The 24,416-nt window shown below is 43.9% G+C and overlaps 1 protein-coding gene across 1 annotated transcript in view; it reads left to right on the top strand.

Moving 5' to 3' along the window:
- The window catches only part of LOC135898310 (thiol S-methyltransferase TMT1A-like), a 50,837-nt gene extending 29,672 nt beyond the window's left edge, over positions 1–21,165 (top strand). Inside the window, exon 3 of the mRNA XM_065427191.1 lies at positions 19,757–21,165. Within this exon, the coding sequence (XP_065283263.1) occupies positions 19,757–19,990 (234 nt within the window). The 3' untranslated portion in view covers positions 19,991–21,165. The remainder of the gene's footprint in view (positions 1–19,756) is intronic.
- Positions 21,166–24,416: the final 3,251 nt, after the last annotated feature.

The following is a 24,416-nucleotide window of genomic DNA, read 5'->3' as shown; positions in this document are numbered from 1 at the left end:
AATTAATTCTTTGTTACCTTTTTTTAATATTGGAGTTATTTTACCGTGTTTTAATTCATCGGGGAAAACGCCTGTTATGAACATGCAGTTAACAATGTGCGCGAGTACATCGGCGATATGGGACGATACTAATTTGATTTTAGAAGGGTGTAAATTATCAAGGCCGGGACTTGTAGTTCGTAAACTAGCGATTGAATCAGATACTTCTTTGGGTGATGTAGGGAACAAGTAAAATGAATAAGGGGTTTGCCAGAGTACTGGCTGTGGTATACTGTCTAGTGAATGATCATGTGTAGGACAGAAAAAAGTATTGAATTCATTTGCGATGTCAGTGGCTTCCGTTACTACCCTTGTTCCTGTATTAAGTTGGTTCAGTGCGTGGTTTGGTGAAGACAGATGAAGAAATGACCTAATGGTATCCCAGGTTTTGCGGGTGTTATTTGTGTGTTTAACAACCGTTGTCTCGAAGTAGGAACGCTTGGCTTCTTTCAAGAGTCTGGTAAGTGTGTTAGAATAAGTTATGTACCGCGACTTTAAAGTTACATTAAAAGGTTGGCGTTTTAATTTTTTGTGGAGGTTGTCACGTTTTTTAATACTTTTTAAGAGGGATCCTGTTATCCATGGGTTTCTAGGGGCGGAGAACCAGTGAGTATGTTGTGTTAGGTTAGTACACTCCGAGTACACGCTTTTAACTTTGTTGTTAAATTGTTCGAATGCTAGGATTGGGTCTGTTATAGAAAGAATCGGGTTCCAGTCGATTTCAGCAATTTGACTAATGAACTTAGTGGTGTGAAAGTTTGCCGTTTTTATGTTTCGTTGGTACGGTGTGTTAATAGACTTTAATAGAACGAATATGGGATAGTGGTCTGTTATGGGAACAGTGACTACGCCAGCACAATGCTCTAGGTGTAAGTTAGATAATACATGATCTATTAAAGTGTGAGATCCGGACGGAGGACATCTTGTGGGTACGGTTATTAATGAATCTAGGCCATATCCCGCATAGCAGTTGGTATAATTAGAGCAATGACTAGCATTGCAGTTAGTAATATCTATGTTTATGTCACCGAGGATGACAAAATTTTTGTTTTCGTTTGCAATGATGTTCAAGATAGCATCTAGTTGAGAACAAAAGTTTGCAGAGCAAGATGATGGAGAACGGTATACTGATCCAATTATTGTGTTTCGACTGTTAGCTGAAAGAAAAGTTTTATTGAATTCCAAAAATACAGATTCAACGTTAGGGCAAGAGAAAGATAGATCATGGCGACGGTGATATGGATGGTTATATTGGACAAGAATTGCTGAACCACCATACCGAGCATCTTTACGGACACATACTTCCATTGTGTATCCGCGTATACCAAATAGCTTGCTATCAGCGTTTCTCAGCCATACTTCTGACAGGCAAATGATAGTGAAAGGGTTATTTAGATTAGAAAAGAAATCTATCATGTTATCATAGCTCTTTGAGAGGCTACGTATGTTGAAGTGTATCAGGGATTTATGGGTGAGCCTGCTGTTATTTAGTGAACGTTTTAGTTCTTCTGAAGAAAAATACATTGTTTGGAATATTTATTTTATTAGATGTAAAAACGGAAGGCTTGGACAGCTACGAGGCGATTAGCGAAAGGCCGCGTGTGCTAGAAATAACGTACACGCGGCCTCCTTCTGTCTTTCGTGCTTTGATGCGGCAGTTGTCCGTCCATAGGAATTTCCGGTTGTGCTGCTTTTTTAGTTCGAGGGCTTGAGCAAACAGGCGTTTGTTTTCTTGTGTTAAGTGGTCGTTAATGAAGACCTTCGCCTCTGCAGATGGAGGGAAGCCGAGAGTAGTAGTGTTTAGTCGTGCTTTTCGGGCCTTATTTATGAAATCAGTCTTCTTAGTGCGGGAACAGAAGCGTGTAATGATATGTTTATCCTTCTTCGCAGGGACGCGGTGAACAATGTCAATGTCAGATGGTGCCACAGGGCAGCCAATCTTGTCGCCGATTTTTTGGAGAACAGCGAACCGCCCTGTGTGGACGGCACACCCCGGATCTCGACATTGTTTGTACGAGAATACTGCTCGAGGTCCGCTACCCTTCTAGCCAGCTTTTCATTTTCCTTTGCGAGTGTTCCGTTCTCTGCATTCACAGCGTCACATTTTCCCCTTGATTCTTCGTACAGGTGGTTCATCATGCGCAAACTTTCACGCATTTCTGCGATTTCTTTCCGAAGGGCGTCAACATCGCGAGCAAGTTCTGCATTACTAGGCATTGCTAAAAAAAAAAAACCACGGGAGTAACTTTGGCAGCAGCAGGCGTGACAAAAGTTAACAGAATGGTTAATGCCGTATAAAAGCGAAGACTAACCTGCGTAGCCAAAAAAGTACTGCTTAGTGGTGTGTCCTTGTTGCCACGGCTGCTGCTGCCAAGTGAAGCGCAGGACGAAACGGATCCCTTTTTTATAGTGCTGGCGGCGCCACGGAGCGGTCCAGTTCAGTGGTAGCGTTGCGAGGTGTCACCAGGTGGCCACGGTGATATCGACTGGCGGGGATGGTAGGCGTGAAGTCCACGTGCCAAGATAGCCGTAAGCTTGTCAGCACAACGGCGGTTGAAATCAGCGCTTGCCGATTACTGTGCTCCGATCTGCGTAGCCAAAAAAGTACTGCTTAGTGGTGTGTCCTTGTTGCCACGGCTGCTGCTGCCAAGTATAGGGCGACCAATCTTTCTAGGAGAGTGTTCCCACCATCCTTCAACAAATCTGCTCTTACCTGATCCTCCCCAGCTGCCTTCCCCCTTTGCATAGCTCCCAAGGCGTTCTTTACCTCTTCCGGCGTTACTTGTGGGATTTCAAGTTCCTCTAGACTATTCTCTCTCACCTTATCGTCGTGGGTGTTACTGGTACTGTATGAATCTCTATAGAACTCCTCAGCCACTTGAACTATCTCATCCATATTAGTAGCGATATTGCCGGCTTTGCCTCTTAACGCACACATCTGATTCTTGCCTATTCCTAGTTTCTTCTTCACTGCTTTTAGGCTTCCTCCGTTCCTGAGAGCCTGTTCAATTCTATCCATATTATAGTTCCTTATGTCAGCTGTCTTACGCTTGTTGATTAACTTAGAAAGTTCTGCCAGTTCTATTCTAGCTGTATAGTTAGAGGCTTTCATACATTGGCGTTTCTTGATCAGATCTTTCGTCTCCTGCGATAGCTTACTGGTTTCCTGTCTAACGGCGTTACCACCAACTTCTATTGCGCACGCCTTAATGATGCCCATAATATTGTCGTTCATTGCTTCAACACTAACGTCCTCTTCCTGAGTTAAAGCCGAATACCTGATCTGTAGCTTGATCCCGAATTCCTCTAGTTTCCCTCTTACCGCTAACTCATTGATTGGCTTCTTATGTACTAGTTTCTTCCGTTCCCTCCTCAAGTCAAGGCTAATCCGAGTTCTTACCATCCTATGGTCACTGCAACGCACCTTGCCGAGCACGTCTACATCTTGTATGATGCCAGGGTTCGCGCAGAGTATGAAGTCGATTTCATTTCTAGTATCACCATTCGGGCTCGTCCACGTCCACTTTCGGCTAACCCGCTTGTGGAAAAAGGTATTCATTATCCGCATATTATTCTGTTCTGCAAACTCTACTAATAACTCTCCTCCACTATTCCTAAAGCCTATGCCATATTCCCCACTGACTTGTCTCCAGCCTGCTTCTTGCCTACCCTGGCATTGAAGTCGCCCATCAGTATAGTGTATTTTGTTTTGACTTTACCCATAGCCGATTCCGCGTCTTCATAAAAGCTTTCGACTTCCTGGTCATCATGACTGTATGTAGGGGCGTAGACTTGTACTACCTTCAATTTGTACCTCTTATTATGTTTCACAACAAGACCTGCTACCCTCTCATTAATGCTTTAGAATTCCTGTGTGTTACCAGCTATTTCCTTATTAATCAGGAATCCGACTCCAAGTTCTCGTCTCTCCGCTAAGCCCCGGTAGTACAGTACGTGCCCGCTTTTTAGTACTGTATATGCTTTTGTACTCCTAACCTCACTGAGCCCTATTATATCCCATTTACTACCCTCTAATTCCTCCACTAACACTGCTAGACTCGCCTCACTAAATAACGTCCTAACGTTAAACGTTGCCAGGTTCAGATTCCAATAGTGGCCTGTCCGGTGCCAGGTATTCTTAGCACCCTCTGCTGCGTCACAGATCTGACCGCCGCCGTGGTCAGTTGCTTCGCGGCTGCTGGAGACTGAGGGCCGGGGTTTGATAGTTGTATCCATATAGGAGATTGTGGCCAAGTACTGCACCAGTGTGGCCAATCCTGCTCTGGTGAGAGAGTGCGTGACCGGTTCTGGTCACCGGGATCAGGCCGCACTCCAGGCCTGTTTGTGCAATTTTCTCAACACACGGTTTCTTTTTTTGGTATTTTCCGGTGGAGAATTGCGCGGCACCGGGATCTGAACCACGGTCCTCTTGCACGGGAGGCGGTTACTCTACCGTCCCCGCAGGAGTTAAATTAAAAATTAAATTATGGGGTTATACGTGACAAACCCACTTTCTGATTATGAGGCACGCCGTAGTGGAGGACTCCGGAAATTTCGACCACCTGGGGTTCTTTAACGTGCACTTAAATCTATGTACAGGGGTGTTTTCGCATTTCGCCCCCATCGATATGCGGCCGCCGTGGCCGGGATTTGATCCCGCGACCTCGTGCTCAGCAGTCTAACACCATAGCCACTGAGCAACCACGGCGGACCTCTATGTTAATCTCTCCAATGCTATTCACTGCGTGCTTGGAAGTATACAAGGTATTAAACTGGAAAGGCTTAGGATTAACAGCGAATATCTCAACAACTTTCCATTTACAGATGACATTGTCCTGTTCAGCACTGGAGATGAGTTACAACAAATGATTGAGGACCATAACAGAGACAGTATGAGAGTGTGGTTGAAGATTAATATGCAAAAAACCAAGATAATGATCAATATCCGGGCAAGAAAACAAGAATTCATGACCGCAGTTCAGCCTCTAGCGTCTGTGAAGGAGTACATTTACCTACGTGAGTTATTCACAGGGAACCCTGATCATGATAAGGAAATTTCCTGAAGAATAAAAATGTGTTGGAGCGCATACGGCATACATTGTCAGCTCCTGGCTGTAAGCTTACCATTATCATTGAAAAGAAAGGTGTACAATCGATGTATTCTACCGGGGCTAACACATGGAGCAGAAACTTGGACACTTACAACTAAGCTCGAAAACAAGTTAAGGACCGCGCAAAGAACAATGGATCGAATAATGTTAGGCGTAACGTTAAGAGACAGGAAGAGAGCGGTGTGGATCAGAAAGCAAACAGGGATAGTTGGTATTCTTTATGACATTATGTGAAAGAAATGGAGCTGGGCAGGTCATCTAATGCGTAGCTTAGATAACCGGTGTACCATTAGGGTTACAGAATGGGGGCCAAGAGAAGAAAAGCGCAGTCTAGGACGGCAGAAGACTAGGCGGGGTGGTGAAATTAAGAAAATCGCGGGTGCTAGCTGGAATTGGTTGGCACAGGACAGTGGTAATTGGGCATCGCATGGAGAGGCCTTAGTTCTGCAGTGAACATAAAATAGGCTGCTGCTGCCGCCGCCGCCGCCGCTGAAAGGCGTGGGACTCGTGAGAAGCACACTGGAATGTATAAATAGTCGTGTCCTGTGTGCTTCTCGTTCTTGTCCTACACCTTTTAGCTCTAATTAAATATGCCAGATATCTTTTTACCATGGCGCTCGGTGCAGAGTGATATCATCTCAATTCATCAAATGATACCACCTGTAATTCGCTCCAGTGCTCTCGCTATTCCGTGCTGCTCTACTATGAACGTAACAAAAATCAGCTGCAAAACTTGGTCGCACATTTAATCATAAAAAATAGGTAAGCATACGCACAGAAACATATATGAAAAGCTTTGGTGCCAGCTTATGAATGATGCTTTAAATTTTAGTTCAGCAAGATGAGGGCTGCGAGCGCTTTGACTTTGCACCTAGCTCAATCTACACATCAGGAAGACTAATTGTTTGTCTAGTTTGTCTGGCGCTTGTTCTCGTCTGTTCCGTGCGTCGTTCCGTAATTTATTCGCGCTTCCTCTTCAACCCAACATCACTCTACACCTCCTAATGTCGCAGGTTTGGCAGGTCAACTAGACCTTCCTCTTCGGTCTGGCGTCCCGGCAGAATCCGTCAAACTTTAGTTGCTGTTTACACGAAGTTTTTATCAGTGCGCTACCGATAAGAACGAGTGCTGCGTGAGCTATCATACTTGCATATACTCGACAGCCAACGCCAGGCGGAGCTGCTGCGTGTGTGGAGGACAGAATACCTTGGTATATGGATAAACGAAGGCAATAGATATATGCAAATACAGGAAAAAACCATAAAAGTAAAGGGGAAGAGAAATGCAGCCATATTGAAGCACAGAGTGCTATGGGGATACAATAGATACGATTCCTCCGAGGTATGTGGAAAGGTGTAATGGTTCCAGGACTTACTTTTGGAAATGCAGTTGTTTGCTTTAAATCAGGGGTACAATCCGGACTCGACGGGAACCAAAGTCAGTGGGTCGCCTCGCATTGGGCGCTCACGGGAAGACTACAAATGAAACTGTGCAGGGTGTATAGGCTGGACTAGTTTTGAAGTGAGGGAAGCTCGCAGTAAAATAGAGTATGGAGAACGGCTCAGGAATATGGAAGAACGTAAATGGGCTGGGAGGGTGTTCAGGTATCTGTACAGGAAAAACATTGATTCACAGTGGAGAGGAAGCTTACCAGCAAGTATGCGGCCTGTATGGTGGGCGACACAGCAACAAAGAAGGTCAAGCGGAAAGTCAGAGAGGATGAAATAATCTCATGGGTGGCGGCAATGGAAAAGAAACCTGCCATAAGTAACTACTTAAGTGGAAAAAACAAAATGAGGAAAGAAACCGTTTATGATAACTCAAAGGGAAGCTCATTCCTTTTCGAAGCGAGATCGGGATGCCTTAGAACACGCAGCTATAAAGCGAGATATAAGAAGGAAGAAGAAGCATGTGCTTCCTGCGGTAAAGCTAGGGAAACGACGGAGCATGTTTTATTAGAATGTGAAGACGTCTACCCAGCGGTCGATTTAGGCACCGCTGGCCTCCTTGAAGCCCTTGAGTTCAGCGGGAGCAGCGGTAAAGCAAATATGTCCGTAATATGCATTAGTAAGAAGCGATTGGAGGATTGGTGGAAGAAAAATAGGGAAATGACAAAAGACGGAGACGTACAAAAGCACAGTTCGCAATAGGGGATCAGAAATTTAAGCGTGGTAGTTCGTAGTGTTTTTTTTTTCTTTTTTCATTGTTTAACCTAGGCAGGACATTAGGCAGTATAATAGCAAGAGCTTCGTGGCGCAAGCCAGCGCCACGTTCGAAAAGGGGCGCTCGTAACATCCATCCTTACATCCTTTAGACTCCGCAGACGCCTAGAGGATATCTTTGTACTAACACTGCGGGCTATGGTGTTGGGCTGCTGAGCACGAGGTCGCGGGATCGAATCCCGGCCACGGCGGCCGCATTTCGATGGGGGCGAAATGCGAAAACACCCGTGTACTTAGATTTAGGTGCACGTTAAAGAACCCCAGGTGGTCAAAATTTCCGGAGTCCTCCACTACGGCGTGCCTCATAATCAGAAAGTGGTTTTGGCACGTAAAACCCCAAATATTATTGTACTAACACTGCGCATAGAACTTTCAGTAGCTCATAATATACATTTATGGATGGCATTTCGAAATATTAAAGGAGCCTACCACAACTCAGAGAATTGTTATGGAATGTTCTCAAAAGGAAAGCATAGACGACGATTTCCTGCAGCTTCTGAGGGAGATATATAAAGACAACGTAGTACAAATTGCATGGGAAGACTGAAAATGTAATTGAGTGGTGGAAGTTCCCCAAGGACTGAAGTAAGGATATCCTGTCTCTGGTTGTTCACACTTTATGTGTAGGTCGAAAGGCGACTGGAAAACAGCGAATAAGGGTTTCATTCATCCTACATGCGTAATGTACAAATGGTGCAACAGAAGGTCCCCGCACTGATCGATGCGGACGACATAGTGCTACTAGCGGACGATGTAAGAAACTTACAGACACTTGCGGATATGTGCGGCAACGCAGGGACAAATCTAGGCCTTAACTGAAGCACAGAGAATAGGGAATTATGATGTTTCATGAAGAGACGAATAATTATGTGGTGTCAATTGAACAACAAGTCGGGCCCGTAGACCAGCAATAAATAAATACCTCGGAGTACACAAACGAAGGAAAGACCTACTCAAACACCGACGAAAATCATCTGAAAATAAAGGGGAAGCGGACTGCATCAATAAAGAAAAATAGAGCATTTCTTGACCACAACAAATATGAGATGGTGTGTAGAATCGGGTAAGTAGTAATGGCACCAGCGCTAAACGTTCGCAAATGTAATTATGTGCTTGATATCGGATATCCTGTCAGGGGTTGGAAGTTAAACAAAGATCGGTAGGCCGGTTGACTTAGTGAGCCCACGGTAAAACCACAAATGAGGCAGTGCAAGGGGGCATGTGCTGGGCCTCGTTTCAAGCCAGAGAAGCGCAGAGCAAAGTTAGCTCTGAAGAAAGGCTCGGGAAGATGGATGAAAATATATGGCCAGCTAAAGTACACAATTATCTGTACTTGAAAATCATGGCCACAGAATGGAGGAAGAGGTTAAGAAAGTCGACAACCATGTAAAGGGTAATCGAAACTCTAAATTTACAACCAGGAGTCATCAGTACAAAAATGAGAAAAACAGGGACAGTTAATTGGATACATAGCATGGAAACAAGAAAGGACCGTGGAGATTTACATGAATTAGAAGCAAGAACTTAGAAATGAAAACACAAAGGGCAGTACCTTGCTGTTTGAGGCTGAAGCTGATTGAATGAAAACAATATCATATCGGATCAAATATTCGCAAAGGGATGAGGCATGTGTATGATGCAACAAAAACCCTGAGACCACTTAGCAGATCCTAATTGAAAGCGAAGGGATTCAGCCAGGGAAACGTGTAGCTATTGTCGAGATAAGCAAGAGGCCTTCAGGGTATTAATGGCAAAAAGCCGGGCAGTCATTGATACGTCCGGATCCATTACTGGCATAGGTAGCGGTACAAAGTATATGGATAAGTTTTGAGGAAGCAAAAAACATAAAAGAGGGATATATAGAAAAATGCTACAATGAAGAACATACACAGTATACCTGAAGCAGGCTATTTTTCATAGGGGATGACATTGAATGGTCATCAGCAAGAGCGCCGCCTTAGCGAAAGAAACCTCGTTGACCGCCGCGTCGACGCTCGGCCGGTTCGCATCGCTGCTGCGCGCTTGGCTCGAGGCGCTGCATTTCCGAGTCGCACCGCGGGGGCTGCTTGCCGCGCGACTCGCCGCTCGAGGCGCTTCCCGCGTGTTAGCGGGCTTCTTTCACACTCGGAAAATACACTTTTATGTAGCCCGTATTGAGCAACAGAATGCTGTGTAGGGAGTTTTTCATGTTGCTCTACAATTTTCCCATTGGCACTTTTCATCTCATTTTAATATTTGAGGTGTTGAATAATTAATTAAGACTAATTATTTAATGAGTCCGAATGAAAAAAAAGAATAATTTCAGTATCTCCGCGCGAGAGCAAACAACATTAGCTCGGTTCTGTCCAGCTACGTGGCATTCGCGTAAACTCGCTGAAGGGCACCCTGTATGTCGTATGTGCAGCTGGTGCTTTGTCAACACGTGTGCACGGTCAGCGCGCTGCGACCCCCTTAGCAGCGAGCGCCTGCCCCGAACAGTCAGGCTGCGCTAGAAGAGCAGGAAACGTGGTGGATGCACACGTCACACCAGCCGCAGTCTGCTTGCAAGAACGCTGTGCCTTCAGCGCCGTGTCTTGCAACACAACAGAGATCGAACTGTACGCTTAGTGCGAAACTGCCCACAATTGCCTATTGTGAGGGGCGGGCGAAAATTCCAAGTTCTGAAAGCGAGTCGAATATTCATTACACTCTACCTGTTCGTATTCAAACAGTAGCTATTCGATATTTTCAAACATTAGAAACTAACGTAATATCTCCTGACAAGCAACTGTTCAACTGCTGTTATTGTTCTCCGCTAAACAAAGTATCACAAATTATCACGAGTGAAAGCACAACATTCTCCGAGCGAATGCAGAAACACGGTGCAAGCTTTGTTTTCGGCATCACGGCGGAAGTGTACATAACGTGTGAGAGTAGCTTGTAGTCGGTGCATTAATGTTTTTGGTAGTGCTCATCTATCATTTTTATATTTTCCGCTACGACGTATCAGCGTTTTCTTTGCAACGGGCCCTTTTACGTGCTTACGACACACAAGTCCATTTCAGCAGCTTTTCTTTTTTAGACTTATTGTTTCTCGACACCCAAATATTTAGCTTTTTCTTAAAGATCCATTCCACACGGCAATCAATAATTCCTGGAAAGCTTGCCTGCAATCAGGATCTTAAAATGTTAAGAGATTGTTCATGCTGTTTTAATGACAATTAGTGATCTTATATGTAAAACTTATCCGTTGTCCTGCATTGTCAGCCGTCATTCCTGGACTTATATATGCAGGAATGGTACCTGCGTACATAGAAACGAAGATTCCTACTCTATTTACGTATATGCATCTGCGTTTTACGTACTGTTTGATAATCGATTCGATTTTCGACACTCACTATCGGTATTCCATTCGTATGTAAAAAAATTCAGATTTGCCAACCTCCGCCTATTGTGTATACTACATAGCTAGCTGTCATTCGTACGATATGCGGCCGCCTCGCAGATCGCCGACACAGACCACGGAAAATGGCCGTCACTTTGTGCTTTCCATTGCCGCCAATGCTTCGGTATCACACAGTGCTTAGAAAAGACCTCATCGCTGACGTTGCGACGACTGAACATTGTCGAAATTCAGCCACTAATAACAGTTTCGTCACCGTCTACCCATCGCATCGTCTTCGTACTCAACATTAATTCTCGTTTTTGTTTTTGGAAAAATAGTTTCTCTATTTTCTGGCGGCTTTCTTTCATACAAGAGTGTATCGTTGCTTTATGTAGCCACGTAGCAGTGACGGCGAATAATACATCAACAAAACTGTGAATGGCGAAACTGACTTTTTATTAGGCGAACTTGTGCCCACAATAGCAAGTCACACTGAAAGCAAAGTGATAGTGGCGAGCCCGATCGGCGAAATCGAACCTGCCGGTCAAGCGCGTGGCCTTGTATACAGTAGTATGTGGAGAGGCATGCAACTCGTATAATAACTTTATGACAACATTTAAAGAACTTTACTTTGAATCGTTTCCTCTCGAGACATATCACAGACCAAACGAATCTTGGGAACTATGGATAACAAACTCTCTAAAGCGACAGATAAACCATAAAAATAAACTTTACCAGCAGTTCGTTAAAACACGTAATGCGGACTTATGGGCTGAATACAAGACTGCTCGAAATAAGTTGAATAAAGAAAAGGAAAGGGCAAAAAGGGACTACTACTACCACATATTCGATCCACAACGTCCAGAGCGACGTAATACCATGTGGAACAAACTAAATGAAGTACTGAATAAAGGAGCCACTCCCACTAAAATCGAAAATCTGGAAATAGACGGAAAAACGTCAAACGAAACTGAGCTTGCAGAACAATTCAATGATTTCTTCGTGAAAATAGGAAATGCCAGCCGCAGCGCACAAACAACAATCAGCATAAACCCGATACCAAACACGCTTTTTCTTATACCAACTTGCAGTTCTGTAGTAATTACACTATTCAGTAGAATAAAAATAGTCGCAGCGGTGATTCTGATGGCATAGAAATGCGACCAATAAAGTATGTATTAGATATTATAGCGGAAGTACTAACCCGTATCTACAACTTGGTCTTGTCAACAGATATTTTTCCAACGCTCATGCAACTAGCAAAAGTTACCGCAATATACAAAACAGGAGACAAAAACAATTTAAGCAATTATCGCCCAATATCCATACTCCCCTCTTTCTCGAAATGCCTTGAAAAAATAATAAATGATAGAATTGATATCTTCTCTAGAAACTACGATCTTATTACCGAATGTCAATGTGGTTTCAGAAAGAAACGTTCAGCTGAGAGTGTTCTATTAGCACAAAAAGAAATCATAGTATACAATATCGAAAACAGGCTTTTTTTTATTTTATGTTATTGTACCCTCAAGACCGAAGTATTACAGAGGGGAGTGGGTAAAAAATACATACACATGTAAATAAACAGAGCAGCAAATAAATAGCAAATTTGATTAGTTAATTGTATCCGGGAGTAATGATGTCTGATAAGGCCGAAAGAAACTTGGATTTGTCCTTGATTGCGACAACTGCGCCGGGAAAGTGGTTCCATTCCTGAGAGGCCCTAGGAATAAATGATTCGTTACAGGTTCTGGTGCGGCACTGAATGATTCCAACCTTATGGCTATGGTCGATGCGAGAGGAAATGTAGGTAGGAGATGATATTAGATTATCGCGTAGATACGAATTGTGGAAATATAGTTTATGAAATAAAGCAAGGCGAAAGCACTTACGCCGGGCTGAGAGAGGAGCAAGCAGCAAAGAGTTTTTCATGGCAGTTGCGCTTGATGTGAGACTGTAATTGCTGTGAATGAAACGCGCGGCATTGTTTTTGATTAGTTCAAGTGATTGAGTAAGGGTTTCGAGGTGCGGGTCACAGATGGATGAGGCGTACTCCATTTTGCTCCTAATAAGCGTTTTGTATAGGATAAATTTTAATGATGTAGGAGCAGAAGAAAAATTTCGGCGAAGATAACCTAGCATGCCATTAGTAATTGTTAACCCATTGAGGGTCGACGCCGTAAATATACAGCGCCGCGAACAGGTCCGAAAATGGTCGATGCCGTATATTTACGGCTAGGTCTGTACGTTTAAAACGCGCTCTAATTTCCTAACTTTTTCTTGCCTGGCATGTGGTGCCACTATGTGGGAATACATGGAATTTTTTTCTCGCGTCTGTCTCTTTCAGTTTTCGTTGTATAGTTTTTTTTTTTTTTTGCTCCGGCGCGTCTGCTACCGCTCGCGCATTGGCGCGCTCGCGGGCGCGCGGCGGTTAGTTTCGGTTTTGTTCCGCACGTGGTATCGGCTTCTTTCACTCGCAAAACTGATGGCTATCTCGTTCTTGTCACTCAAAGGGTGACCGCTTGTTACTCGCTCGGTTGTTGCTCACAGGGGTCCGCATACGAAGGATGCCGCCATGCATGCGTTTCCTTTTTTGGCACTTTATTCCGAAGTTGCCTCCCACGGCTGCTCAGGGAAGCAGTAGCCAGAGGAGGTGCCACGTACGCGCCAACACCACTCGGCAGCAAAAACATCGCAAGGACACTGGGTACATGTGCGCTGAGTGCAACAAACCGCTCTGCGTGGAGCCATGCTTCAAGAACTACCACACGCTGAAGAAGTATTAGTGCAAAAGGAAAATTTGAGACTTGCAAAAAATTTTTGTGTGCGCATTTTTCTTGGGTATTTTTCGCGTGTGCACATTGTGTATAACAATGTGCCAATTTTGTTAAATTCTTATATCTTTATTTGCTATTTTTTATTGTTTTTCATGAATAAACAGTCCATATATGCCAACGCCAAACTTTTTTTTTCACTTTACGGTCACCCTAGAAATATTACAGTAATTTTTTTCGAAATAGCTCCCTCTGAAGAATTTAAATGTGCAATAAAAAAATCGACCCTGAGTGGTCGCATGTGGCAAAAAAAATCGACCCTCAAAGGGTCAATTACGTTGTCGATGTGCAACGACTAGGAAAGTGACGAGGTTATGTGGACGCCTAGGTATTCATAGGAGGTTACGACCTCCAGGGGAGTATCATTAAGGTAATAGTTCGGTGGATGAATATTGCTGCGAGTTACACGCATACGTGTACGTTTATTACGTTAAGTTGCGTTAACCATGCGTCACACCAGTTAGAGATAGCGTTTATATCGTCTTGTAAGAATTTGTGATCAGATTTGTCCGAGATTTCACGGAGGATAACACAGTCATCTGCGAAAAGGTAAATATTAGAACAAACGTCATTGGGTAAATCGTGAATGTAAATTAAGAAAAGAAGAAGGCCTACAACAAATCCTTGGGGCACACCAGAGTCTACAGGATTAGATGGGGACATGTGATTTTTTAACACAACATACTGTGACCGATTAAAGAGAAAATGTTCAAGCCATGCAAACAGGTGAGGATCAAGATTAAGTTTACTAAGTTTAAATAGAAATAATTTATGACACACTTTGTCGGAGGCCCTGGCAAAATCAAAGAAAACACAGTCTGCGAAAGAACCTTTGTCGAGAATAAGATGAAGGCTGTGAGTAAAAGAAAGAAGTTGGGTTTCACATGACAAGTTTTTCTCGGAAACCATGTTGTGCTTTTGTAAAAACTGAATTATTGTGTAAGTGCTTTGCTAAATGTGAGTACAGAATATGTTCAAGAACCTTGCAAGGAATGCTTGTGAGGGGAAATGGGGCGGTAGTTGAGGGGCGAATGTTTGCTACCGGACTTATGAAGTGGGACCACCTTCCCGACCTTCCCGACCCGACCAGGTAGCCGATGGTTATCTAAGGATTGCTGAAAAATTTTCGAAAGCAGAACAGATGAATAAACAACAGTATTTTTCAGGAATTTCGCGTTAACCAAATCTGCACAAGGACTTGATGACAACTTGAGACCTTTTAATAAGTCCATAGGTGGGTAATTACAAGACTCGAGAGTTGGAAGCACAGGGTTACTACACACGATAAAGTTGTTACAGAACACAGAGTTAAGGATATGGGGACATACATCTTCGGGTACCGGTGAACCATTGGAATCAATCAACGTGATTGAATTATTTTTGGAAGGGTTAATAACACGCCAAAACTTTTTAGGGTCATTCGCAAGCATTGTGGGCAAAGTGTGTACTTGGAATGCTTTTTTGGCAAGTTTAATAGCTTCTGTGTAAGTACTGTTTGCCTCCTTATAAGCGTCCCATTTCGATGCCAGTGAACTTTTATTCGTTATTCCATACAGTCGTTTTTTTCGGTTGGAAAGCCTTTTTAACTTGGAATTGAACCAGGTTTTCTTAACATTGCAGGATATTACGCTTGATGGAATAAACTTGTCGGTGAGCTCATGTATTTTATTTTTGAAAACGGTCCAGTTCTCATCAACCGTGCGATCATCAAATTGGCTTAGGAAAGGATCATGAAAATTAGCTAGTTTAATATTAATATCGTAAAAGTTTGCCCTATCGTACTGGTAAATTATTTTATTTCAACAATTGATTTTATCACCGGATATATGTTGAAAGAAAGACCCAGGTGATCGCTTAAGCCCGGTAAGCATGAAACATCGGTAACTATGTCAGGATGAGAGCATAATATTAAGTCAAGGAGGTTAGCAGCGCTTTCCGAGATCCTCGTTGGTTCTAATACTAATTGTGTTAGAGAAAACAAGGAGCAGAGATCAAAAAAGTCGCTACTTTCGTAGAAAATGGATAACAGTGCGGAGGTTCAGTAGTCCAGCATATGTTGGGGAAGTTGAAATCCCCTAATAATGTAATGGGGTTCGAAGGATGCCGCAAAGTAAGGGTGTTAAGCACATCGTGAAGCTCAGTGGTAAAAGTGGATGGGTAGGATGGAGCGCGGTAGCAGACAACAATCGTAATTTTACGGTAACCAATATCAACGCACGCGCACACAGCTTCCAGGTTACAGTATAAGTGGACTTGATGACCTTGCAGGGATTTTGAAATAGCGAGTAGTACGCCTTCGCCTTTGCGATTAGTGCGATCGCAATGGAAGGTATGAAATCGAGACAAGTCAAAAATTTCACAATCTTGCACATGGGGCTAGAGCCACGTTTCTGTTAATGCAGTGATACCAGCATTACAGCTATCGACGAGCGATTCTAGTACCACGCGTTTGCGAAACACACTTCTAGCGTTTGCAACAAGCACGGAGACTTGTGGTGTTAAAGATACGCCTTTGCCCTTTGCGCATTGCTGTGTAGCAGGATGATGACGCAGATTGTCAGGTGCGCTTGCATGATCTGGAACACTACTTTTAACTTGCTTAACGCTGTCACTTGCTGAGTCATACATAAAACATTGTTTGTCAATAAAAAGCTTGTTAAAACGTAGTTTAAATGAGGGGCAATTAGGCTGGTTTCTACCAAATTCGAGAAGCTTTTTTCGAGCGAGCCTTGTCGCAGGCGAGAAGTCCTCAGTTACTGAAATGTTACTACCTTTAAGCTGGCTGCGCGACGAAAGTATGCTCTCCTTAATTTTGAAGTTTGTTAGTTTTATTATAACCGGACGACATTTCGTATTTGAAGAAGTCCCGATTCGATGCGCCCGTTCAACTGAGTTTGGCGGCAAGGCATTTCCCATCGCTGACGACAGGGCATCCACAGTTTTTTGTTCAGTTTGCAGCCATGACTCATGGGAATCAAGTATGCCGTGAAAAACCAAGTTATTCCGCCTTGATCTGTCTTCCAAGTCGTCTAAGCGCGAGACTATGGTGTCCTGCTGCTTTTTAGACCGTTCAGCGCTCTCTTGAAGTATGGCGATATCATTGCAAAATGTGTCTAGTGCTTCAGATTTATTTTCAAGTGATTCAAGACGACGGAAAATATCAGTTAGCTTGCCTTCGATTGCGTTTTGGCTGGCTTTCACATCCTTCATATCTGATTTCAACTCGGACTGACCTTTAGAAAGCTCGACTGTAGACTTCTTTATATGTCTTTTAGCATTAGTAGCACAGTACCCATTTGATCAGACTGGGATTCGGGAAGTCTACTCGAGGCAGAGTCATCTTGAGCCGACCTCTGCACACTCGGAGGCCCCGGGTTTTCCTCGACATCACCGCATTGCAACCACAACAGCGCCACGTCGAGACAATCACGCATAGTACCATATAAGACAAGTGGGCATGGGAGCAGCAAAAGTGAGCGATTATCACTCCGTTTAGCATACAGGGTCAAATTGTTACGCACCCGTGGAGCGCAGAAATGTTGCCCGTGAAGCATAGTGCTACGAGTGCTGCTCGCACGCCCACTGAAGGAGTAGTTCATCAGCAAGGTGCTTTTCAAGGGGCTGGGAAAGGACGGTAAATCAGCCGGTGACGTCGTCCCAGAAACGATGCGGTGTCCATCTAGCGGTACATCTTGGAAGGATGGAAGATTATGGAAGCCACACGTGCCGGTGACGGGCTCTTGATCTTGGACAGCATCGACGCGTTCGCCCACGCTAGGGCAAGTTTGGATGGGCGCAGAAAGTGAAACAAGGGCCAGTATCAGGAAAATCTGTGGAGCGAATAAAAGTTGCGCATGAGGCATAGTGCAACGAGTGCTGCTCGCATGCCCACTCGCATGGCACTTGCATTATATTTGGACTTCAGTAAGGCATTTGATCGCGTAAGTCATGAATTATTATTAAATAAATTAAAATGCTATGTATTTAGAGGAATCTTGCGCAAACTTATTCAGTCGTATTTGAGTGCGCGGTCTCACTACGTTGAAAGAAATGGATTTAAATCACGCACACAACCAATTAAAACCGGGGCGCCAGAAGGCAGCATTCTAGGGCCTGTATTATTTTTATATTACGTCAATGACATAATCAACATCGACGAAGATTGCAAATTTATAACTTATGCTGATGATTGCACTCTATTTTTTACTGGAAGAAAGTTAGGTGCTCTCGAGCTTATAATCGCGAAGCAAACACCTGTTATAAGCTTCGCGATTGGTGCACTAAAAACAATTTAACGCTAAATGAAACAAAAACAAAATGCGTCCTTTTTCGAGCCCTTGGCACATCGCTAAAGTTACCTCACCATATTGCCCTAGGTCCATACAATATTTCAGTAACCAAATCAATTAAGACGCTTGGAGTAATTTTTAATGAATATGTATCCTGGAATGAGCAAATAGATCAGATTAGCTTAAAGCTGAGACGCGTGGTTGGTGCGTTAAATCGTTGTCGATATCTTTTGCCTCTTACCATAAAGCGACTTATTTATCAAGCTCTCTTCCATGCTCACTTAACTACTGTGCTTTAATATGGGGAAACACTACATTAACCAATTTGAATAAACTAAGAATACTTCAGAAAAGAGCTATTAGGGCAATAGAGAACATACCATACCTTGAACATGCCAGCCATCTTTTTGTGAAGCATAAAATTGTTACAGCGAACAATATATACAAATGCAGGCTGCTACAATCCTACAGTAGTGTAACTCGCGGGAAGCTTGGCACATTTCTCACACTTGCAAATCTTGAATCTACTCAAAGTATTTACTTCCATCCGTATAAACCCCCCTGGAAAACTCCATTCTCACGCACTATTTACGGAACGTAAAGGCTTAGCACTCTTAACGCATATGAGCAGCAAGACTTGAAATCAAAACGCTAAACCCCACCAATGTAGTTAGCTTGTTTTTGTAACTGCGCATTCCTTAAATTGTATTGCTTTATATCATTGTTTTCACTAAGCATACAAGTACGATGCCAATTTGTCTTCTCTCGCTTTATTATGTGCAAAAATGATCCTATATCTACTATTTTTCGTATTATTTGCTTTCGCTTGTGTGTTTGCCCTGTCACTTTAATTATTCACTTTTTGCTTGTATATTTACCCCGTCATTGCTCCTACAGGGTGGACGGTGCTTAGTCAAACTGCAGTATCCGCAGCTTTTTCGCCGTCTCCCCTTTTTCACGGATGTCTTTGTTTGGTGAAAATAAAACACTGACTGACTGACTTGAGTCATCGAAGCTTCCAGAGTAATCGCTGGTGGCCACGTGTCTTCCAGAAAGTACTACAAAATTTGCGTGGCTCATGCAATCAAATTACACAAGCGTCGTGACAACTGGCAACGGATAGAACCATCGATAACATTTCAGGAATTCCCGATACATGCAAGGCGCGTCCTGCGCCGAGCGATAACGTTTCACCTTTGTTGTCCGGTGAAATGCGGTCGCCCGAAAAAGATAAACAAGTACGCGCGTCAGTGTTATCGGGAATGGGACGTCAATGTTGACATAAGAGCTTCATGGCCATTTGCGTAGCTACAGTGAATGCTGTTACCTCTGATTACAATTGTATCGTTTATAAAGCACCTGTTAGGGTAAACCATACAGCCATCAATTCTCACCTGGTGCCGGCCAACCCGGCAGTGGTCCTTAATACCTGGCAGTGCGCATTGCGAAATTGCGAGCCGTCGTAGGCAGTCTGCGTTTCATTACACGCCCACTAAACGTCATAAAAGGCTAAAGTGAATACTTGCCGAGCCATAACTGAAAAAAAAAACCGAAATTGTTTACGTTTTATAGTGGTCATAACTAGTTCAGTATTGTAATTAGCACAGTGTTTCTGCGTACTTTGCACATTGGACGCTGTTCAGCTACAATGAATTACTGAGCCGTCTTTGATCTCTCAATGGTTAAATCGAAATTTTGCAGTGCAGGCATGTAAATCTGTTGTAACAAAACTACCTATCTATTTTCTTTTCTCTTCCTGAATCTGGTGGTATAATGGTCGTTTTAAATTAAAACAAAGGAATGCCGAACCCCGCCTGTGTTGTGGTCCAAAGTAAAATCCTCACTAATCAATGCGAGAACAATATTGAGCTTCTATCTACACGTGCTCACATTGCAGGGTGGTCGGCTGGTGTTCATGGAGCACGTGGCCCAGCCCAAGGGAAGCCTGGGCCGGATATTGCAGAGCGTGCTGAGCCCCCTGTGGTGTATCATCTGCTGCGGCTGCTGCCTGAACCGAGACTCGGGAGACGTCATCGAGAGCGCCGGCTTCGCCGAGGTGCACTTGAACGAGACGCACGTCGACATGCCCGTCATCTTGACCCGGCACGTGTACGGTTACGCTGTGGCCTAGGAAGCGGCCCACGGCGGCCTACGACGCGCATGGACTGCGCGTTTCACCGATGCAGTATTAGAGCGCATCTTTGCAATTGGCGACGGTGTTCTTCTTCTTTTTTTTTGGGGGGGGGGGGGCATAACTTACGTAATGAACCTCTACGAATTCAGCCCATGTGCAAAGGACCATAGCCAACCTCTTTATCGTTTAATATCCTATAAGTCTAGCTTGTGCGCTCTTGTTTATCTTGAAATCTGTCTGCGAAACCTTCCATGAGGTTAACGTTGTTTTTCTTTTTCTATTTTCCTTCTTTTTTTGCGGAGGCAATCTTAGCTGAGTGGCAGACAGTGCCACAATAGTTCCCCTTGTGTTTGTTTTCTTTTTGTCTTGTCTTCTTTTGGTTCGTCGCGCTACTTTTTATGAATATATCCAAACGTTTGCGGCAATGGAATACATCGCCTTATAAGTCGTCGGTTTCTTCAGTGAACGAGAAGAGGGACCGAGAGTCCCCATTTTCGTTAGGCACGATCATATCAAGCTAACTCGTCAATACCTACAACTTACACGTGGTTATTAAACATTCTCGCAAGCAGTGCCTCCATTATGCAGGTTAAATAGCATGTGCCCGACATACCACATGAATTCTGCTGCGATATATATCTTCACAGAAAGTGCCCGTTATTTATGTCACATGTTTATTTTTTATCGTGCCAGCTTCAGAGTGCATGAGCCCCATTTGGGAAGGGCAATGCCAGTACACCGTCCTGAAATGTTCTTTTTTCACTGAGATGCTTGCTTTATACAGACACATTTGTGCTCCCTTATGACATTCTTATGACACCCTTGTGGCCGCACTCTTATACAGACACCCTTACCTCAGCGCTAATGTCCTAGCGTAAAAGCTGCTGTTATTTCTTTATTCCTTTTTGATTTGCTATGACGGGAAGGTGACAAAGCGAGATTTGTGTGTGGGCCTTTTGGTCTCTTTCTAAATCGTTTTCCCGTGGAGCGGTCCTTGTTTTTTCTGTACCGAGTGTTGTCTTTGTCTCTCTCTTTTTCTAGCTTACAGCTGGTCAACTTCTTTTCGCATGCCTTTCAGAACCGGTCATGTAACATGAAGTTTGTATAAAGTGTGCTTCATACCGACCGTGTATATTCTCATACAAATAAAGTGGAGTCCGTGCTCTTCCGTACAGGGGAGGCCATGATTCTTTGTTGCGGCGCGATCGGAGATCATTGTTCGAAACGCGTTCTGTTCTGTTGCTGCGCCGTCAAAAAATGGGCAGTATGCAAAATTTGTGAGAACGGAAGGGACGAGCAGTCAATCGGCAAGCGGTGAGCTCCCTGGAAGCTTACGTCCCTCGTTTGTCGTCTGCTTGCAGACAATATACTACCAAACTCAATGTTTCTCGTCGTCCAATGAATAAAATTTTCATATTAAAAACGAATTTTTTTAATCAAGCATAAACACGTTCTGAAATAGTAACACGTATGACTACTACAATTTATAACTATTAGTTTCTCTGCGTCGTCCATAGGTGGTGTGGCGCACAGCGAGAAAGAAAAAGAAGAAACGAAGGGAACAGTGACGCGCTTTTCAAGAGGCAACAACATTCCTCTGGCGCTCATTGGCACCCGATGACGGGGTCGAGTTCATCGCGAAACCAATGCACTGTTCGTTTCTAGAAACAAAAGCGACGCTAGAATTCGCTTTCTGCCATCTGTTGAGAAGCATTCAGCATCTCCATCCGATCTGCTTCCTCCTGAGCAATGCCAACGCAACAACCGAAGCCCCCATTGCAAGTGCCATTTTTTCGAATTATACTATGGATTGGATCGGAACATGCCATTCCGCAGACGGAGTCCCCGCTCGGATCCAGTCCAATCCATCAGACGTACCACGCGAAGCCGGCCTCTCTAACTTCATACCTCGCGTCGCGTTCTGCTCCTAGCAGACGACGTGATCGGTTGCAAAATGATTGACAGGAGCGTGTCGTCATTTTGACGTCACTAAAAACGTGGCCGCGCTCCGCGCCTGACAATGTTGGCGCGACCTCGACCAATCGCGCGCGGCGCCACCGAACGCACGCACCGAACGAAAACCACACCGTAAAATAATTTACACCCTTAAAAGTGAAAAACGGTGTAAGTGTGTCTATAACTCACACCCTTAGGGGGTGATTCATATAAGGGACACCCGAAGGGTGTGAGTTATAGACATTTACACCCTCTTTCACATTTAAGGGTGTCAATTATTTAGCAGTGGATGCCGCGTGTGAACTTGAAAACGACATACAGGGTGTTCTTGAATTGAAGCAAACAGAAAAAAATGCAAATGCCACTTAGCTGTACAGAACCAAGATAATGGTGTTTGCCGTTGCGTGAAGATATTTAGATTATTTTTTGCATTCCGCGCGACTAGATAATGTCGTAATTAATTCATCCGCTTTTCAAACATTATAATTGGATGGAAAGTGTCAATCAGAAAATTGTACAGCAACATGAAAAACTACCGACACAGCTTTCTGTGGCTCAATACGTGCAACATAAAAGTGTTTTTTTGTCCACTCTGCAAGTCGCCAAATGTTGAAGCCGACATCCACCACCTGCTGTGGGTTTGCCCTGCATTGAAACCGACGAGGCTCCGGCACCTCGCAGCAGCGGGACTCTCGCCGCATAATATGAGCCATTACACTGCCATGACGCAGGGACCGCATTATCGATCCCTCTTGGACTTCATTAGGTCAGCAAATCTATTTTCATTCATTTAATCATCCTTATTCACCCCCATCCCATACCCTTGTATGCCCTGAGGCATTTATCCTCGCATTAAAAAAAAAGTGTTTTTACCCCGAGCGTGCAATTACCGGTCGGCCGGCAATTTTGCGCGCATTTACGGGCTCCTTTCACGAGATTGGGCGCTCGCTTTCTCGAAGCGCGGCTGAGCCTGCAAGCGCCTCTCAACAGCGGCAGAACTGTGGGCTCACCATCGACTGTAGCCGTCCGCTCTTCCTACACGCGTGGCAGTTGTCAGCAGATCAGCCATTCCCGGTTCGCGCCCGGCGGTGAAAGCTGTGGGCGCGGTCCTGTTTCGTTATTTATTATTATTATGTGTATTCAGTTTTCCTACCGTACACTGCGTGTGTCATCGGGCGAATTTTCAATCTTGAAGGTCTGCACGCCACTTGGCGTGAACGCTGTGAACTAAAGGCGATGTCCGGAATTGCTGGATACTTAGACTATTTTATGCATTCCGCTTGAATACATAATTAGCCTATATTGATTAATCAACTTATCAAGTATTATAACCAGATGAAAAGTGTCAATGGGAAAATTGCAGAGCAACATGAAAAACTTCCGGTCTAGCTTTCAGTTGCTCACTAGATGCTACTTAATGAGTGTTTTCCAAGCATGAAACAATTCCGCGAATACACGAAAAATTGCAGCGCGACTGGCCCCTCGCGGCACATTCCGTGTATTCGCGGGCTTCTCATGCTTGGGAAAACATTCTTATGTAGCGCGATTTGAACAACAGAAAGCTGTATCGGAAGTTTTTCATGTTGCTCTACAATTTTGACATTGCGCACTTTCATGTAGCTATAATATTTGTGAAGTCGATCAATCAATTTACACCAATTATGTAATTAGGCAAAATGCACAAAATAATGAATCTCCAAGCGAGTGCAAACAACATTGCCGTGGTTCTATCCGGATGCGTGACATTCGCGAATTTTTAAAGTCCGGCTCAAGCTACGCGGGACAACCGCGGTGTCACTGCGCGCGTGTCGTAGTCACGTGGCACGCGTTCGCAGCCCAGCGACGAGCCTGCGCGCGAGGTTGCTGCGACAAGCTAATAGCAATAGAATTGAAAACAACGTATTAACAGCGTTGTAACGGAATGTGTTCATTTTGATGTCTTAGAAAATTTTAAAATATATTACTGAACCAAATGAAGAACGATTTCACATAATAATTCCTCGTAAACAACATCCCATCGTATTTCGTTGCGATCGACCTATGACAAGAAGCCTGGCTAGCCTACACGGCATTGCACGCTATATATGAAACGGAGTCCTGAAAATGACAGGCATGTCATTAAGCTGTGTAAATACATACAACGATCACTGCCTCCAATCCTCTGAAATAGTTGGTTCACAAAAGTCTACGTTTACTTGCGCATGAACGTTGTGTTGAATAATCATTGTGGTATTAAGCCTTATGTTGACCCTTACTTTTGACAAGCTATCTGCTGTCCATATTTTGTTCATAGAAGAATTGGCAGATTTAACGTTGTGCTGAATGCATCACAGAAGGGTGATGATGATCGATTTATGATGATTTATTAACATCCCCTTTGCAATGGGGTGGTGACAAATTGTCACCTAGCCTGCTTGAGGTATCAGGTTTGCTACACATGCTTTTCTCTTATAGCATTTTATTGCGA

This window comes from Dermacentor albipictus, chromosome 5 (genome assembly GCF_038994185.2).
Source record: "Dermacentor albipictus isolate Rhodes 1998 colony chromosome 5, USDA_Dalb.pri_finalv2, whole genome shotgun sequence".
In the NCBI taxonomy this organism is placed as follows: domain Eukaryota; kingdom Metazoa; phylum Arthropoda; class Arachnida; order Ixodida; family Ixodidae; genus Dermacentor; species Dermacentor albipictus.
The sequence above is the reverse complement of the archived record's forward strand: the minus strand, read 5'-3'. Positions and strand labels throughout refer to the sequence as shown.